The sequence below is a fragment of the Macadamia integrifolia genome, chromosome 5, assembly GCF_013358625.1.
Source record: "Macadamia integrifolia cultivar HAES 741 chromosome 5, SCU_Mint_v3, whole genome shotgun sequence".
Lineage (NCBI taxonomy): Eukaryota > Viridiplantae > Streptophyta > Magnoliopsida > Proteales > Proteaceae > Macadamia > Macadamia integrifolia.
This window is the reverse complement of record NC_056561.1, coordinates 25,242,978-25,262,525: the sequence shown is the minus strand read 5'-3', so window position 1 is coordinate 25,262,525 and position 19,548 is coordinate 25,242,978. Positions and strand designations below refer to the sequence as shown.

The 19,548-nt window shown below is 40.8% G+C and overlaps 1 protein-coding gene and 1 pseudogene across 3 annotated transcripts in view; both read left to right on the top strand.

Moving 5' to 3' along the window:
- The window catches only part of LOC122078292 (DNA annealing helicase and endonuclease ZRANB3), a 107,751-nt gene that overhangs the window by 84,971 nt on the left and 3,232 nt on the right, over positions 1–19,548 (top strand). For 2 of the 3 annotated variants that reach the window (XM_042644222.1, XM_042644223.1), the window contains exons 17-20: positions 5,553–5,867; positions 6,020–6,207; positions 6,289–6,391; positions 6,569–6,714. In XM_042644222.1, the coding sequence (XP_042500156.1) occupies positions 5,553–5,867; positions 6,020–6,207; positions 6,289–6,391; positions 6,569–6,714 (752 nt within the window). The remainder of the gene's footprint in view (positions 1–5,552; positions 5,868–6,019; positions 6,208–6,288; positions 6,392–6,568; positions 6,715–19,548) is intronic. The other variant, XM_042644224.1, reaches the window with a different exon arrangement.
- On the top strand, positions 17,816–17,936 carry LOC122080563 (annotated as a pseudogene).

Below are 19,548 nucleotides of genomic sequence, written 5' to 3'. Positions count from 1 at the left end.
AAAGATCCATTGCCAATGATGTAGGAAATGGTATTAAGAGTTAAAGGTCCTAAGACTTGGGATTTTCCTCCAGATTTAAGAGGCAGATTTTATAATCTTCCACCTACCTGATGAGTCTAAGATAAATGTTCTATAGTGTTGTAATAATGGGTTTTATGGGTTTTAGGAAAAGTATTAGTTACCAAACAGACATTAAGGGGTTTAATGGCCTTTGTAATTCTCTAGAACCTTCTCTCCATTGTTATAAATAAAGAAGGCTGGTGTCATATTAGAAACAAGTCATTACCCCATTCAACATGGTATCAGAGCTTTAGGATCTGAAACCCTAAGGGTTCTCTCTCTTCTCCATATCTTTGCCTCTTTCTCATCTCTCTCTCTCTCTCCCAGTGCCTCCTTCATCTGCACCTCCCTCCATCTCTCTTCATCTGCTTCTCTCTCGTGGTGGGAACTTCTTAAACCACCAAGAGGGTTTCTAGGCTCCACCCATCCTTCCCCTAGGCTCTTAGACTCTCTTCTACAATGATCTGAGAGACTTAGAACCTTTTTTTTTTATCACTTTTTTAGGGTTTTCTCCCTGAGAACTTTTTTCATTGTTGGGATGCTTTTTCCCCGCTTGATGCTCTGATTGTTTTGATGTTTGTTGCGATTGGTGCCTCTTATCATTGTGGTGGTATGTACAGACCACTTTTTCGTTTGAGGTCTTTGTTCTAGAACTATCCCCAAATTCGTTTTCTCAGGGTTTTACCCTTCATTGATTTTTGGGTTTTCTAGCTTTTTTTGGTTATTTTGGTGCTTTCTCTTTCTCCGGCTAGTGTGTCTTCTATTTGCACAGCCCCCTTGAGTAGCAACCATGTCTACCATCTCATCTGCATCTATTGGCGGAGACACCACGGCTCTTCTTACCTTTCCTCCTTGTGCTATCAAGCTTGATGGTACAAACTACCTTATGTGGTCACGCTCGTTCTGCATCTCCATCAAGTCCTATGGCTATTACGGGTGCCTCACTGAACAACGAAGCGTCCGACCACCGGTACTGAGATTGACAAGTGGGAGAGTGCCAACTCTCTGGTTATGGCCTTCCTTGTCAACTCCATGTTACCACAACTTTCGCATGGCTATCTCCTCCTTGACTCCGCTGCGAAGATTTGGAAGTCTGTCCAGGATATCTATTCCCAGGCAGGGAATGATGCTCAGGTCTTTGAGCTTCGCCAGAAGGTTTGTGATCTGAGGCATAGAGGGCTCACTCTGTCACAATACTACTATGAGTTGCGGTCAGTATGGACTGAGTTGGATTTTTATATGGAGTACTCCTTCCACCGCTAAAGATGTCACCAAGTTTCAGAAGTGAGAGGACAAAATCAAGGACTATGACTTTCTAGCAGGTCTGAATGTGGAGTTTGATCAATTGCGGTCTCAGGTTTTAAGTCGTGACCCCTTTCCTACCTTGGATCAAACCTATGCTGTGGTCCAACTTGAGGACAGTCGACGTACCACTATGCTTCCATAGCAAGTTGCCACTCCTACTGAGAGACCTGCACTTGTTTCTGGCACTCAGTCCCTTAGTGCAGCCCCATAGTCTGGTGGCTCCTCTACTAGGAGTCTAGTGAAGTGCGATTACTGTGGGAAGGAGCGTCACACCAAGAAGCACTGCTGGAAGCTTCATAATCCTACTAATACATCTGGAAAACGGCGAGGGAAGGGTCGTGCCGGTACTTTTGGGCAGGCCAACCATACTGAGAGCCCTGACTTTGACTCTGCTTTTAGCTCCTCAGTAGCCTCACTATCATTTGACGAGCTTACTGCCCTCTGGCGCCTCTTGGTATGTCCAGACTCTCCTGCACCTTCCACTTCTGGGTCAGGTATCTCCTTTTGTGGCCATACTATGTCTGTCCCTTCTACCCCATGGATTATAGACTCTGGGGCTTCTGATCATAGGACATGCTGCTTGTCTCTTTTTTCACAGTACACTACTTGTCCTGGTAATGGTAAGGTCAAATTGGCTAATAGGACTTATTCCACTATTCTGGGGAAGGGCTCTGTTGGCTGTATCCCCTCTTTATCCCTTTCTACTGTATTGCATGTTCCTTCTTTTCCCACTAACCTTTTTTCCATTAGTAGTCTTACTTCTAGTCTTAATTGCAAAGTCATCTTTTCCCGTCTCATTCTGTTTTTCAGTATCTGGTGACAGGGGCAACAATTAGCTCTGGTAGGGTATGTAGCGGTCTGTATCTGCTTGATGATGACTCGGCATTGGTCTCTGGTTAGGCTCTTCAGACATCTACTACGTCACCTTCCATTTCTAAGTTACTGCAGTGGCATCGTTGGTTGGGAAATCCCCCTTTGGGAACTTTAGCTAGAGTTTTTCCTTTAAAAATTGTAATTCGAGTTAGTTTTTTTGTGAGGCATATGTTTTTGCCAAACAAACTCGAATCACTTATTCTGTTTCTTGAAATAAAAGTGTCACTCCTTTTTCATTGATACATTTTGATATTTGGGGTCCATCCCGCTATGTGTCTGTCAATGGTTATTTGTGGTTTGTTTCTTTTATTGGTTGTCATTCTCAGACTACTTAGGTTTATATGATGCGAACTAAGGGTGAGACCTTCTATTGCTTTCAGCAGTTTCATCGCATGGTTCAGACTCAGCTCGGTGCTACCAAATTAAGATCCTTCGAAGTGACAATGGCCAGGAATACTTTGTAGGGTCCTTTCAGGCTTACCTTTCCGATCATAGGATGATTCATTAGACTAGTGTGGATACTCCGGCTCAGAATGGGGTTGCTGAGCAGAAGAATCACCACCTTTGTGAGGTTGCATACTCTCTTATGTTTGAGATGTATTGGAGCAATGTAATTCTCACTGGTGCCTTTCTTATCAACCGAATGCCTTCTCGGGTCCATGCCATCCGCTCCCCTCTGGATCTTCTCCAAGGTTCCATTGCTTTTCCTATTCCTCCTAAGGTATTCGGTAGTGTTTGCTATGCTCGCGATCATCATCCTCATGGAAAGTTTGATCCTCGTGGTCTCCGATGCATATTTCTGGGGTATGCTCCTACTTAGAAAGGCTATCGATGTTTTCATCCTCTTACTCGGTGTTGGTTTGTGACTATGGATGTTGTCTTTCACGAATCTGCGTCATACTACACTGTAACACCTCTTCAAGGGGAGTCTCCTACCATTGTGGAAGATGTGCCGCCATCTCTTCGAATTGCTATCCCTTCTAATATCCCGTTTCAGGGGGAGTGACACTCTTACTTCTCCTACTGCGCCTCGGCCAGAGATACATGTGTATTGTCGCAAAGAGGAGACTCAGACCACTACACATCCAGTGTCTGCCCTACCATGCCAGTCGTCTCCTCTTGAGCCAGATCTTGTCCCCTTGGACCCTGGTAATTCTCCTCCTTCTGTTGATTAGTCTCTTGAGTTGCCTATTGCTGTTCGTAAAGGCATTAGGTCTTGTACTTTACATGTTATTGCTAAACCTGTTTCTTATAACTCACTCTCTCCTTCCTACTATAGTTTTGTGTCTTTTCTTTCCTTTATGTCAATTCCTCATACCTGGCAGGAAGCAAGTGCAAACTCACAATGGAAGGCAGCTATGGTTGAAGAGATGCAAGCTTTGAAGAAGAATGACACATGGGATCTGGTGTGTCTTCCCTCACAAAAGAAGACAGTTGGGTGCAAATGGGTTTTCACAATAAACAGAAGGCTGATGGTACAATGGATCGGTACAAGGCCAGACTTGTTGCCAAAGGCTTCACACAGACTTTTGGGATTGACTACCAGGAGACTTTTGCTCCAGTTGCTAAGGTGAACACAATTCGTGTTATATTGGTTTATGTCCCCAACTTAGATTGGGATCTCCAGTCGTTAGATATGAAGAATGCCTTCCTTCATAGGGAACTTGAGGAGGAAGTGTATATGGACATTCCTTCTGGGTTCACTTGCTCCAAAACCCAAGGGAAGGTATGCAAGCTGGAGTGTGCTCTGTATGGGCTGAAACAATCCCCTCATGCTTGGTTCGGACTTTTCATAAGGCTATGATTGTTACAGGTTACTCTCAAAGCAATGCCGACCACACTCTGTTCATCAAGAGATCTGGTGGGAAGATTGCTATCCTAATAGTTTATGTAGATGATATTGTTGTTACTGGTGATGATCTGGTAGAAATCTCTTGCTTCAAGAGATACTTGAGTGAGGAATTCGAGATCAAAGACCTATGACAACTCCGTCACTTCCTCGGCATTGAAGTTGCCAGGTATTCTCGTGGGATCTACTTATCTCAGCGGAAGTATGTGCTTGATCTTCTTTTTGAGACAGGTATGTTGGGGTGTAGGCCGGCAGACGCTCCTATTGAAGCTAATGGTCACCTGAGTAGCAAGGAAGGTGATCCGATAGATAAGGGGAGATATCAGAGATTAGTGGGGCGGTTGATCTATCTCTGTCATACACACCCTGACATAGCATTTGCCGTCAGCCTGGTTAGTCAGTACATACATGATCCCTACTCGACTCACATGGAAGCTGTGTTGCGTATTCTCCGGTACTTGAAATCTGCCCTAGGACGTGGCATCCTTTTTTCTCCTCATGATCACCTTAGGGTGGAGGCCTTCATAGATGCAGATTGGGTAGGTTCCCCCGATGACCACAGGTCTACTACTGGTTATTGCACCTTTGTTGGTGGTAATCTTATTACATGGCGTAGCAAGAAGCAAGCCGTGGTTACCTGTTCAAGTGCCGAAGCAGAGTTCCGTGCTATGGCACATGGCATTTGTGAGCTCCTATGGCTTCATGGTCTTCTCACTGATTTGGTTGTTCCTGCTACTCTTCCTATGAAGCTCTTTTGTGACAGCAACTCTGCCATTAGCATTGATCACAACCCTGTCCAACATAATCGAACCAAACATGTGGAGATCGATCGACACTTCATCAAAAGAGAAGCTGGATATGGGCCTTATCACTATGCCTTTTGTTCCCAGTAATGAACAACTGGTTGATGTATTTACTAAAGATTTTCGTGGTAAGATGTTTCATCATATTATTTGTAAGTTGAGCATATATGATATCTATGCTCCAACTTGAGGGGGAGTGTTGTAATAATGGGTTTTATGAGTTTTAGGGAAGGTGTCAGTTACCAAACGGACCCTAAGGGGTTTAATGGTCTTTATAAATCTCTAAAACCTTCTCTCCATTGTTATAAATGAAGAAGGCTGATGTCATATTAGACAAGTCATTACCCCATTTAATCCAGTATTTATGGAATAATTAATGATATTCATTTTTATTTTTTTTAAGACCCCTTATCCAGTTCCATTTCTTGCATGATTGAATCAGACAAATGTAAGCCTTCCATGTTTGCCTAGAAGTGATTGCTCTGTTATGTTTTTTTTTTTTTTTGGGGGGCGGGGGGGGTGGCTGTGGGGGGTTTGATTGAATTCTGTATGCTAGTTATTATACCTGACCAATATAACCCTAAAAGCTAGTTAGACAACAGAATGGAGAGTGCAACCACATTTTGACCCATAAATTGTGAACATATTTTCTGTTTTTCCAGGTTAGCCAGTATACTGGAAGGATCCATTTGTACTCTTGTGTTTCAGGAAGGGATCCAAGACCAAAACCACTTTTTCAGAATTTTCAGCCTGAGGAAATTGAGTCACTGAATTTTTCAGCTGCCGGTATAAACAAGGGAAGAGCTCCCAAATTTATCCAGGAAAATCCCATCTACCTTGATGTTCTTCTAGTGTTTATCACGGAGTGGAATGATCTGACAGCCTTTCAGAAAAAGAAATTGCTTGGAAAGCCATTACAACTGCCCTTAAGCCTTGAGCTGTGCCATCTGAAAGAAAGCCTCAACCATGGAACTGGGGTATGTCCGTAAGATTTGGACCAATATGTTCATCAATCGTATTGTTTGCAAGATATATGTTTGCCCCAAGCTTTTATTTATTGAATTTATATGAGGAGATTCTGTGTCTAATTCGCCTGCTTAGGTGTTCGCTCATTGGTTTACTGTAACAGGGACTCCTAAAAGGTGGAAGCAAAAGACGTGCAACACCTTTATATGATATAAGCCATCCACTGCCAGAAAATGCTCTATGGAAGATGGTTTGTCTTCGTAGTGGGAATGGGAAGAAGGAAAAAACTTATGCCCAAGGATGGTCCATGACAGATGAACCACTCTGTAAACTCTGTCAAGCACCATGCAAGTAGGTTTCCGTGAAAGCTTTCTTGCAAATTATCCTCTGGAGTTCCTTCATGATGCCATATTTGAAGCACTTGATTTTCAGGGGAAAGCTTGCTAAGACACCTGAATATTTAGAGGATCTGTTCTGTACTCTGGACTGCTTTGAAGAATATCGTATAAGAACCAGTCAAAGTTCACTACGTGAGGTTAGGGTTTTAACTTTATGTTGTTGGCATGTATTTTCTGAACTTGTTCTTGTTTTATGCCCTGTTTGTTGGATGCAAGGTGGTTCTGTTTTCTTTCACAAAATTCAATATTCATGCATGTAATTTATAGTGTCTGGTGGTCTGATGATTTACAATTGAATAATTTTGGATATTCAGGCACTTTTCCAAATTGAGCGTGGCATATGCAGAAAGTGCAAACTAGACTGCCATAAACTCATCAAATGCATAAAACCCTTGTCTATTGCAAAGCGAAAAGCGTATATTGAGAAGGAAGCTCCCAAAGTATCAAGGCATAAGAACTTGTGAGTCGCTATTTACTTTTTCTTTTTTTGGGGAGGGTGGGGGGAGTATAAATTCCTTTGTGATTAATCATTTGATGTTTACATGGTGAATGTGCGTGTTTTCCCTACTCATGAATATTCGGAGTGAGAATCAATGTCTGATTTGCAACTTTGGCTTACATATTAAAAAAAATTGTAAGGAAATGAAATTTGAAACTAAGGATGCATTTGGTTGTCATCTATTAGATCAATGCTGACTTTTTTTTTTTTTACCGGAACAAAAGAACGGAATCTTCCGTTTGGTGTAGGTGGTTCGTTCTTTCATTTTAGTGAAACGAACCGGGTGAAAGAAACAGGTAAAGATGGAATCGTTGAAACATGTGAAACCATGTTTCATCAGCAGAGATAGGTTTCATTTGAAACAAAATGGGGGTTTCAAATAAAGTTGGTCCCGATAAGATACTCGTCAAAGGCTCTTGCACAATACAGAGAGAAGAGAATGTTGACATCCCTGGTTCTTTGCGCACAGAGAGTAGAAAAGGCTGTCGTATCTGGTTCTCAACAACACAAAGAAAGTAAAAAATGGTTTTCTAACATAGAAACGGAGAAGTTCTGGTTTTGACACAGAATTTTACCAAACGCAGCCTAATTCATTTGCCAGTTCAGACATATTACAAGTAAATAGAGGCTTTGTCTTTGTGTCATAGTTCAGACGTGCAACTGATGTAGATCTTGACCCCAGGTTTGGTATCACCTATCGAAAGAGGAAGAAGAGAGTTTCAGACCAGCAGTAGCCAGATTTGAACCATGCCAGATTTGGGTTCAGTCAGTTGTCCATTGATCCAGCATTGTTTAGTTTATTTTAGGAAGTCTTAAGTATAGTTAGTCTGGCAGTTTTCTTCAGTTATGCATTTCTTAAATTATCTTAGGAAAGTTGTTAGTTGTTAAGTCACAATGTTACTTGGTATTTTTTCTTTTGGATGAATAAAAATGTATATAACCAAAAACATACAAAATAATATACAAGGGAGAAGAAAGGTTGGAGGGGCAGGGGGGGTGGGAGGCTCTCAGCAAGCCATACAAAGGGGAACAACCCAAATAGGGAACAAGCTATCAGCTAGGGGGGGAGAGGGAGGGGGGACAAAATAGAGGAGGGAAGATCCCATGACACAACAATGAGCAGATGCAAGTCTGGGGCTAACGCCAAAATAGATTGCATTTCAAATCCTGTCAAAGGAACGGGACTTGGATGTCCATTTACGAAGGTTCCACAACATTCAAAGATGGTGAAACCAGCAAAAGTCATATCAACCCAGATCCATTCTCTACTAAGGGGGAGGACCCTTCTACTAGTAAGCCAGCTACTACTAAGGACTCTCTTCCAAATGGCAAAAGATAAGGGACAGTAGAAGAAGAGGTGATCAACATCTTCAGTACCATTCCAGCACATACAACAAGAATGAGGAACCTGAATGTGGCGGTAGATGAGGAAGGACTGCGTTGGGAGGCAATTTGAGATAGCACGCCACATTGTGAAGTTGTGGCGAGGGATATGAGCCTTAAACCAGAAAATATTGTGCCAAATAACAAGAGGGCCTTTAGATCTGACAAAGTCCCAGGCCTAGGAAGAGCTAAACATACCAGTGGAGGAGAGGGAGCCATGAGATTTTGTCTTCTCTTCCTTGGTGGCCGGGGGGAAGGTGAGGGGGAGGGAAGACCAAATGTCAGTTAAGGGGGGGTGAGGAGGGGGGAGGGGACCAAGCACCATTAGAGATGATGTGTGACTTGGTCTTAAGTCTTAGTTATAATAGGAATCTGTAAGTTTTTACTTTCCTATTTGAGTTATGTCAAGTAGTTACTTTCCTTTTTTGATGAGTCTTTCGTAATTGTAATTGGAAAAGTTCAGCCTATATATATAGCTGATTAGTTGCAATCTGAATTATGATCGAATAAAGTTTCTTCTTGCTGTTTGCAAAATACTTGCCAGTAGGTTGTCATCAGCTGTGAGAGCTGAGGGAGAACTCCATTCAAATAATCCCCCACAAGCAAGAGAAACCTGGGAATCAGATTTAAAATAAAATCCAAAATAGGCAGAACCAAGGGGAACCTGCATTTGGTTGTAGGAAGCTCTGATGGAGCTCAAACTTTGGTCGATTGTAGGTCCTATAGGAGATAACAAAACCCCAAAATTTCAGATTCTGCTAGCTGGTTTGGAAGATCTGATATTTCTTAATTTCAGGTCTTAAATAAGGAAACTTGTGTTGATCTCCAAGAACAGCAGCTAGAAAACTCAGATGGCCACCAAGCTTGGATAAGTGGTCCTCTTGGAGGCTGGAATAAAACCCCCAAAGGGTTGGTTGAGATGAGATCAGGTGTGGGAGATCCAAGGCTTGAGACTTGCGAAGAAAACCCTGATCTGCAGAGCATTGATTCTGGTTCTTTGGACTAATCTTCAAGCACTGCTCTCAAGAATGATGATAATGGAAGAAAGGAAACAAGATGGGGATGGGTAGGTGGATCGAATGGGATTTTTGAGGGTGGGATAATGGACTATCTCAGTCCTTGGGATGTTAAAGGTTCATTAAATGTTGCATTGGTTGCTTGACCAGTTTTTTAGTGGTTGGGGAATTGATGTAGAGGTCATTACTGTCCCAAAACTGAAAGTCAGGGATGTAAGAGTCATATTTCCATAAGATGGGCAGAGATAAGATTAAAAAATATATATATTAAATAAAATAAAAATGGATGCAGCAATGGTCACAAAAGAGAGCATCTGCCCTTTGATTTCTTATCCAATTAGTTTGATTTCATCATCCAATTCAGAATCTCAGTCCCGTTCCTTCTAGTTAGGATCATTTTAACCTCTACTTTCAGTCCAAGTAAGGTTCCAGCTGTAAGATCAAGAATTAAGATCTGGCAGCTAACTCCCAGGTGAGCTAGGATTGCTGTCTCTGGAAACTGCAGATTTGAGTTTCTTCTTCTGTTTTTACCTTTGGTTGTCCAAATATGGTTTGTTAATGGAGTTTTAGTCAGTCATAGTTGTCCCAGACTGTGTTTTGTTTTGATAGATTGGTAGTCTCAGCAAGTTTCGAAGTCAAATAATCGAGTTTGAGGTGCTTTCTGTAACTCCTAGCTCAAGTAGGAGTTCCACGGGGCTGGGTTGCATCTTTCATGCCCTGAGCCAGGGCTGGGCCGGGCCTGGGCCAGGCCCAGCTAAGGGGACTCAGGGTTGGGTTTGGGTTTTAAAAAAACCTGGCCCAACCCAACCCTGTTTCAGCCCTAATCTCTACCCTAGGTGATACCACACAATTTTTAAGTACTGCTAGTACATATAAATGATATACTTCAAGTAAAACAACTTAAATAAGCATTAGGAATTAAAAGACATCGAACCATTGTTGTCACGGCGGCAAGGCGAATCAAGGCGGTGGAGGGTTGTCTAAGTGCTTAGACGAGAAGGCGCCCGCCTTAAGGCGAACAAGTGTTATTTTTTATTTTTCTTATTTTCTAACATTATTTAGTAAGTTATATATACCTTGTATCATAAAAAATCAAGATTAAGCCACATCAAGTCATTAAAAATCAACATTTAGCCACATCAAATCATAAAAAATTAACATTAAGTCATATGAAGTTATAAAAAATCAACATTTAGAGAAATGCTCTTATTTTATAATAAGTTTGACTGGTCAAATGATTTTATTTTTACATGAGACTTTTTGTATTAGTTATAACATAAAACCAGCTTTCTAACAAATCTAAGATTACTTAAATCTGAGTTGCAATGACAAAGTTATGCTTCAGTCAAACTTATTTTTAAGTGCGTGAATACTGTTAAAATCGCCTGAATGAAAATAATTTTATGAATATCAAAACAAAATATTATTTTACCGGACTTTTGGTTTTTAGCAATGTTTTAACATGATAGAATTTATAAAATTTTCATAATTGAGAAAAACCCTAGCATTTAAAAGTTGAAAATCATCCTTATAACCAAAATCCAGTTTTTGTTCTTGGACTGGGGGGTTGACTTTTTTATCCTTTTGGAATTCGATTTTTAAACTATTTTTATTGGATTCAAATAGGGGGTATTTGCTTATTTATGAATAATATCTTAAGTAAATGAAATAACAAATATTAAAAACATTTACTTGCTATGCATCGAACTATTCACGAAGTTGTGAATCCACTTGCTCCAAGCTCCCTTGGGTGCTGTTTGGCAAAAATTGCACCAGAAACCAAATTTGGGGGACTTTGGTTCAAATCAGGCCAGGACATGCAAGTTCACCGAGACTAATTAAAATTTCAATCTGGTCTCGTCGAAATCGAGTATATATATCACATGGGTTAAGTGGTTTCGACCGAAATACCATGAAACGAGAAGTTGGACCGAGATTTCAGAGAGATATTGAAATCAGACATCTCACATACTAGATTATCTATTATTTGTGTGTCGCCTTACACAGATCTATTGAAACCTAGAAAATACTGAGATTTCAGTTGTTCTCGAAGAGAGAGAGAGAGAGAGAGAGAGAGAGAGAGAGATTTTAGCCACTTTTCCACTATTTCAATTGTGTAGCAATTGAACCCTTACAAATAGCTTTCCAAATGGCTCACTGCCAACCTTCACAAATCACCGAAGTGATTCTACTTGTGTAGGGCACACCATGCGCACAAGGAAAATAACTCTTTTGAATGAAATGAAAACAAATAAATGCCTCAAGTACGCAAAATAAGGAAGTTAAAACGCAGACTCTATAATCCTTAAAATTTGAAGCACTAAGAATGTCAGTTATGTGATCTCCTTCAAAGGTCCTATTAATTCCCTTTTTTAGCCAAGATTCGACTCTCAATAAAGGTGTGAATGAAAACGAATCTTGCAGTTTATATTGTTTGTGAACATCCGTCGGTTTATACTGAAAGTAAATTGTAATTCTTCGTATAAAGAAATATTTATCTCGCACAAGGTTCGGAAATTGAAACCTAACCAAAACCCTACACATATTGGCTCTAGAAAGTTTTTAATAATTTCGGTCGTTAGATGGCTATATTTTGGCCCTACCCTTGGGTAAACCTTTATTAAACATATTGGGACTTTTTAATTGTAGAAAAGCACACTTAAAATGGTAGTTTGGTTTTGGACTCTTTAAGTTTCTAGTGTACGTTGTAGCATGCTGTATATTTTCTATAATAGCCTATTCTACACATAGTTTAGTATTGATGCACACAAAATTCAATTAAAAGAGCTCAAATATGCATTCGGAATGAACAAAAACCATTTAATAGTACACTTACAAGTAGTCAAAGTACAAGTGTGCAACTTGTTCCTCTGAATCTCTGAATTTATGTCATTACCACAGTTCTAGGGAGCCTCAAAACTAGAAGATTACTATCGCCGATGAAACTGTTCCTCCGAATCTATCACAAAAAGATGGTCCATGTAAACACTTGAAGTCCAACACAATTGCCTGATATGTGTCATCTTCAACATACTCTAGGTAAACCAAACCTAAATTATAGATCACTGACGCGGGAAGATGATGAAAATGTGGACCCGCTATAGTTACTTGGTGGACTGGGCTGATATGGTTGTTGGGGAGTTGGGTTTGAAAATATTCTATCCCCAAAAGAAGACCTACTTTATGACTGACCCTTGTACGCAGTGGGGAATAAAGATGTATACTGATCATAACCACCATACCCAGCAACTTGATGGTGGAGCCCTTTGTGGATAGTGAGGGTACATGACACTATTCTAGCTGTCCATACCCACCATATTTACTACTTTCCTCTAGGCTCAGGCCTCTAAGAATGTCAGAAAAGCTCGTAACATCAATCTCCATGCTATCCTCATCTTGTCTATAATGATGACGCCGGCCTCTTGAGCAGCTTGAACGTGTGGTGGCACGTGCATCATGGTCGACATCCTGTCTAGCATGATTGAATTGAGTCTCTTATGTGAATCAGATGGCTTCGGCTCGGGGTCCACCTCTGGCTGATCCTACACCTCTCAGACAGATGCAAATCTATCACCATCATCACCATTTTCATCATCTCCACCAGAAGACAAGGACAATATATGAGTGTGGTCACTAAATGCGACCAGTTGATATCCTCATCATCTAGAGAGGTTGGGGTTTTTGTGAGTGAACTTGTCCTCTTGAGAAGAGATAAATTTGTTAACATCTACACCTGTCTGACTAGCAATCTCAGGGTTAGGCCTACCACCAGGCTGATCTAATACAGTGTTGTCTTGATCGTTCACCCACTTGTAGAGGGGTTCCTCTTTATTAGATTCGTCTTGGAAGATGTTGCTGAGTTCAATTGGGTCTTTATCATTCTCCCAGCCCTTGCATATGTGCTCACTCTTCAGTCTCATAGTGCAGTGCACATGCATCGAGTGTTCGTGCCGTTTGTGAACCAATCAGTTCCACCTCTTTTGAGTGGATAAATGATAATGTACTCCAGTTGCACACACATTCAGAGGCGGAACATATCTGCACCTTAATGGCAATCTTCCTCAAGTTAGGTGCATCACTCCTATATAAAGCACTTATCACTGCTTATGAAGATGTAAATGGAAAGTGATTCGAATTAAAGACTTTGATGAAAATAAAAACTCATCTTAGTGGATGCATAAGTTGCTTCTCCTTGTGATCTTGCATAATTTGAAGGTAGCTCTTGCCTCCATAAGATACCATTGCAGCCACACGGTCCATCGTCGACACTACAGCATGTAAGTGTGGTAATGTAGGCCTCTTCTCAGAGTCAACCATCCTCAACACCTTTACCATTTATAGTAATGTAACGTTTCTTCAGGTCATGCCAGAACTACTCACTAGATAGGGATGATTAGGCTGCTATACGTCATAGAGGACCTGACTCCCTTGAACTAAACCACTACTCTGAAGCATATAGCTGAGTCCAACCTTTTTCGCCTCAAAGCTCTTCAGAGTAATGTAGTTTGTGGCAAGTTAAGTAATTTTGGGCCTCGCCAAATCCCTACCGCAACTCCTCAACAATGCAATGGGCTGCACATGAGGTCCAAAACAAGTGGTCCCTGTTGTTCTTCATTAGTTTCTCCCCAGCCTCCTTAAAGTTGCTATTGTTGTCTGTCACCACTTTGACAATGTTTCTATCCCCTCCTCCTGTACTACCTCCTTTAACAAATTGTATATATTTTTGTCATCTATCCTCATCTTGGATGCGTCCACTGACTTGAGGAATAAAGTCCTAACATCATAGTATACCATGAAGTTGATGATGGATTATTTAGTGGGTCCATTCCAACCATGAGCATAACAGTCAAAACGTAGTCTCTCTACGCCCCCTTAAGGGTCTCTATATATACTCCTTGAGATCTTCTCTGTACTAGGGAAAATAGACATTCATGAGCTTGTATATAGTGGCCCCTTTCACTTCTTCCATACCCTACTCTCTATAGTGTCTAGCATATTCCGATGATAGGGTCCCTCAGTGCCATGTGCTGGGATTCTGTGGTAAAAGAACCACTTTGACACGATGTTACCCGACGCTACCCACTATGCTTTTCCAATCGGACTACACATGCTTTAGCTTTCTCTGTCTATTGCTCCAAGTCCTGATATTGCAAGATCCTACTCAAGGATGTTAATGACATCCTCATTTATTGGGCTGGGGCTACCCGCATACTCTGTGATCTTGGTAGGGAAACTTTGTTTGCTTTCGTTTTTCCTCCCCCATCTCTAACTTGTGCAGAAGAACCACTGCCACCAACCTCTGTTGCAGTTGCTCTGAAGGAACCATCTCTTCTCCCTATCTCTCTTAACCTACACATGCATATTTGTAACTCATCTCACTACAAGTGCTGAAATTTCGGTTGATTCTTCGCATTCCCATCAAGTTGCCCCACTTTTGTTTTGATCTTAATTGAAACCGAAACATTTCACAAAATCCCGATGGTTTTGACTGAGATTTTGAACTATGACCTCACAAGCTTCTTCATTATCCATTGTGTATGCATCCTCAATGTTGTTGTTAGTTGAAATGAGACACTCATCGAACCTGAATCCTGTTGAAGTTGTTGTTTGCTCTTCGAGCAATTAAATTCTTGATGAAGAGAATCAGCTCAGATATGTGGGATTGATAAGAAAATTTATACTTCAAAGGAGTATCAAACTTTTTCTAATGAATTGCAAATACGGAAACTTAGTTAGAAGTTTGATCTCACACACTCATGCAAAAGGGAGGGGGAGAATGAACAAAAGAGTCACAAGATAGTGTTTCGGCAAGAATTTAGTGTCACACCCTTCCTCCAATTGGCTAAGGCATGCAGCACTGGACATCTCACTATATCCAATCAGCCTGTTTCTCTAGGATCTAGACTAGGGCAGATCATAACACCACAATTACACTACGAAAGATCAGAGTTTATATACATATGCACAGTCCAGCAAAAAAATATCTTACATAAGCTCCAATGCCAACTAAGTGATAAGATATATTTACAATTATTTAGATGAGAGTTACATACCTTAAAAAAAGAGAATATTCACAGTTTACAGTATCTCAATAGTAGACTATATATATCAGAGTATGTGTCAACAGGAATATATACACAAAAAGATATAGGAATAGTCCATCCTACTCCTCAGAAGAACTGGCCTCTATAGGCGTAGTCGTCACATTCACAGGCGGGTCCGTGATTGAGTTCATCTTCTGGAATATGGGCCATGTAATCTATGGCCATTATCTCATAATCAATGCCGGGAGTCGGCAGAATACCGCCTTCGTCATCATAGGATCAAAGGAAAGGGGGCGAGCATTGATAATGCTCAGTGAGGGGTGGGGGAGAACAAGCACACACATCCATATGCAATTCATGCTCCACACATATAGAATGATGCTCATGAGTCAATTTAATTAACGATACAAAATTTATAATCCATTACTAGGTCTCATCACCTATGGGTATAAGTGCTACCAATGTAGGTGGCATACCCTACTCTGTACATTGGGCCTCAGGTATACAAGCTACGCTGCAGGGAAGGAGCCAGCCAGTGCCGGTATGGGTCTCGAGCCACACCGGCTAACTCCTATAAGGTAACCCCGTATCATAAATATATTCACAGGCATACAGTACGTCGTATCGTCTCACATCCATAACTGATACCACATATCTCATCACAAGTGCACTGCTGATTAGACAGCCACATAATTTGGGATTAGTCCGTACCTAACCCCCTACGGACAAGGGGTGTAGCACTTGGGGTTGTGATACCTAACCCAACATTCTAAATGATGCACAACCAATCATTGCAATCACACATACAAACATGGGCACCTTCACGTGACCCATCTCACCTGCCATCAAAGAATAAATGCAGGTAAATGTAAATGCACATACACAAGCAATTTAATGCATGAACAAGATTAAACAAACACACCAAAAGAATGGGGGGTTGAGAAGGGCACCCACTCACCTTGGTATTCAATTTTTGCAAGTTCCTTCTTGGATTCAAGAAAATTGCCACACTGTCACTTATGTTCCCTATTCAACAGATATTTAAATCATTAGGTACATCACAAATTTCTACATTTTGTCCACTTGCTTTAAGTATAGCATTCCCATACCCAACCTATAGAGGTCTTTGTCTGTTCCTTCCTATATACATATTGATTCCTTGATTTCTTAAACATTTTCTATGGTAGAATTAGATATAGAGAATCACTAATAGATCCTCATTGGATGAAGGGGTTTCATCCATACTTACAGTCCTCGAGGTCATATGAAATTCCAAACATTAGATCCTACAGTCATGGGTTATGTTTCTCATTAATTCTTATATATACAAATTCAAACTTATGTCCAAAGGTCTAGTAACCTGTTGCACAACCCATCTGGCTTCGGGAACCCTAATTGGTGGGTTACCTGGGTCAAAATCGGCTAGCCGGTTGGGAACTGTCGGTTCCTCCTTTTATTCTGCAGAATCTGATTCTGCCTTTTCCATTCTTTGTACCATGGTTGCTGTGGTGCCCGAATTGCATCAATTTTTCATTCTGAATTTCCAATACTTATCTTAGGTCAATAAGGAAAAGGTTAAATGCCAAGTTGACCCAATTTTGGGTTTCAATTTATTACACCCAAAACTGGTATAGTCCAATTCCGCAGGAATAGTTTAGGAAGTTAAAGAGATCTGCAGAATTAGGGTATTTTTCATGCCTTGGCCATCAATTTGAGATGGATATTTATAAGTACTAACCTAACCTAATTAATTCAGCCCCTATTGCATAATTCCAGCTTGAATAAAATTTTTCTCCTAGGGTTTTGGCAGAATTTCCACCAAATCAACCCTATTCCAGCCCTTATTGCATAATCCCTACTGAAAAAGAAATAGTCATATGTTTTAGGGTTAAGCAGGGATAGGGTTTTTTTACCAGTTGGGTTCCCAATAGCCCATAGAAATTAGGGCTTTGTTTACTGGGCAGCTATTCTATTCATAGGGATTCCTTGGCAATAAACAATTGGGTAAAACCCTAACCCTAGCTGCCCAATCTACATGAAATTACCTAATTAACCCTGTTGCAGTAGTAAGTTCACTTACCTTGGTGCAGAGTTGATCAGGAGCAGCCTGAGGTGAGTGAGTTCCCTCCTCACTTCTCTTTCTTCCTCTTCTTCCTTCTCTTTCCTTCTTCTTCTCCTTTCTTTCTTTTTCTCCTTACTGTTACAGCAGCCACGATTTTATGAAATCTCAGCCCATTATCCCTTATAAATAAGGTAGCCCCAAGGGGTTGTTTGGCTGGCCCTCTTCAATTATTGCTAAGGTCTATTTGGCTGCCCTCTTAAGTCATTATAACTAAGGTTTGTTTGGCTGCCCTATTTTATTTCCATACAAATTACATACATACTATATATATATATATGTGTGTGTGTGTGTGTGTGTATAATACCTAGTAGTTTATAAATTCATTTCCTCTCATTTATTTATTAGTATAAAGTATGCATTTCATACCTCATTTAAGCCTCTTCCTATAGGGGTATAATGGGAATTTTGCACAGCAGAGGTGGGCTCTACAATGAAAAAACCCAATAATTACATTCTTCTAGGAAAAATTGGCTAGCCGTTTTTGGACCTAAAAGTTTAGGTGTGATCATACCAGCACAGCTGCACCGAATCCCATCCAAACTCCGTAGTTAAGCATGCTTGGGTGAGAGTAGTATTAGGATGGGTGACCGACCCCCTGGGAAGTCCTCGTCGCACCTTTTTTTTTTTTTCTTTTTTTTTCCTACTATACTTAGTCTTGTAATTAAACTTACCTCTTTGTCCACACCTCCTGATGAGTTCCCCAATGATATTAGCAGGCTGAACAGGAGCAGGTGGGGTCACTTCTGCCTTCTTGGCACTCCACAGCTGCCAACCATGCCAGCATTGGCTTCCTCTGTTCTTTCTTCTTGCTTTTCCACAAGTACGGGTAATATCAGATTAGGGTGTTACATTTAGTGTTTTAACCACCTTACCTACATCCACTCCCAAGGATGATACACGCTAAGGCTTTTCCACTATCTCAGTTGCTTTACCGGGTAGCAACCAAACCCATACAATTAGTTTTCTAAATTGCTTACAACTACTCTTTACAAATCACCCAAGTGATTTTACTTTTAGAGGAGTCATCTTAACACAAGGATATCCATTTTTTTTCAATGAAAAATAAATAAATAAATAAACCCCTCAAGTAGGAAAGACAAGGAAGTTAAACGCAATCTCTTAATAACCCTTAAAGCCTAATTGATCATAAGAATACACATGTTTAACCACTTGGAATGTTAGGTATTTCATATGTGATCACCTTCAGAGGTCCTACTGAATCCCTTTTTATAGCCAAGATTGGACTCTCAACAAATGACCAATTCATGGCAGATTATACTGTCTGCGGACGTCCATCAGGTTCTAACGGGCATAAATATTCATTGAACTCCAACTGTCATATGGCTTTTTAACTTCAAACATCCGCAAGGTGTTTTGGATGTCTGTCAAGTCTGGTGGACGTCTGAGTTATCTCGCTAGCGTCTCCTAGACCTAGGGACTAAGGAGTGTTCGAGATTCACTCCTCTCGGCTCAGACGTTTGCACTGTCTTGTTGACATCCACGTTAACCCACGGACATCCTCTGGACAAAGAACCTAAGAGTGATCATTTTCACGCTCCCTGGCTTGGACATCTGTCCCTGCTCACGGTCATCCTTGAAATAGAGGATATGAGTCAAAACCTATTTTAAGTCTTTAAGTCAGTCTCCTACTTGGTGTTTCCATCAAGGCTTAGGTGACTTAGAGATCTTACATATGGGTTACAAAAATTTACAAATATAAAATCTTATGTCTAGCTCCATATTCTTCAATGTTTACTTCTAAGTCTTGATGTCTTTATTTTTTTCGAGAATTTGGGACTTGATGAAGCTCTCCATTAGTTCCTCAAGCTTCCATTACCACCTTGCTCTTCATACATGATTGGGCTTGCGCTTGATCCAATTCTTCTTTATAGATGATTGTCCACTTGTATATATGGGATTGCATAGATCCTTACACATTCAACATCATTTTAGTAATTCCATAGACCATCATCTCAATGTTAGTTTTATCATTGAAATCTTATGAGATAGTTAGGCACCCATATGTCAACAATTCCTCCCTTATACAACAACAAACTCAGCCTTATCCATAGTTTTCAAGGCGCTGCTAAGGCGTCACCTTACCAGCACCTTGGCACTGATGCGGTATAGGGATGGTAAGGCAGTGCACTGACTTATGTGAAGTGGATATGACGGTCGCCTTATGGCATAAGGCGTTGCCTTAAGGACGACTTATGGTAAAGGCGGTCGC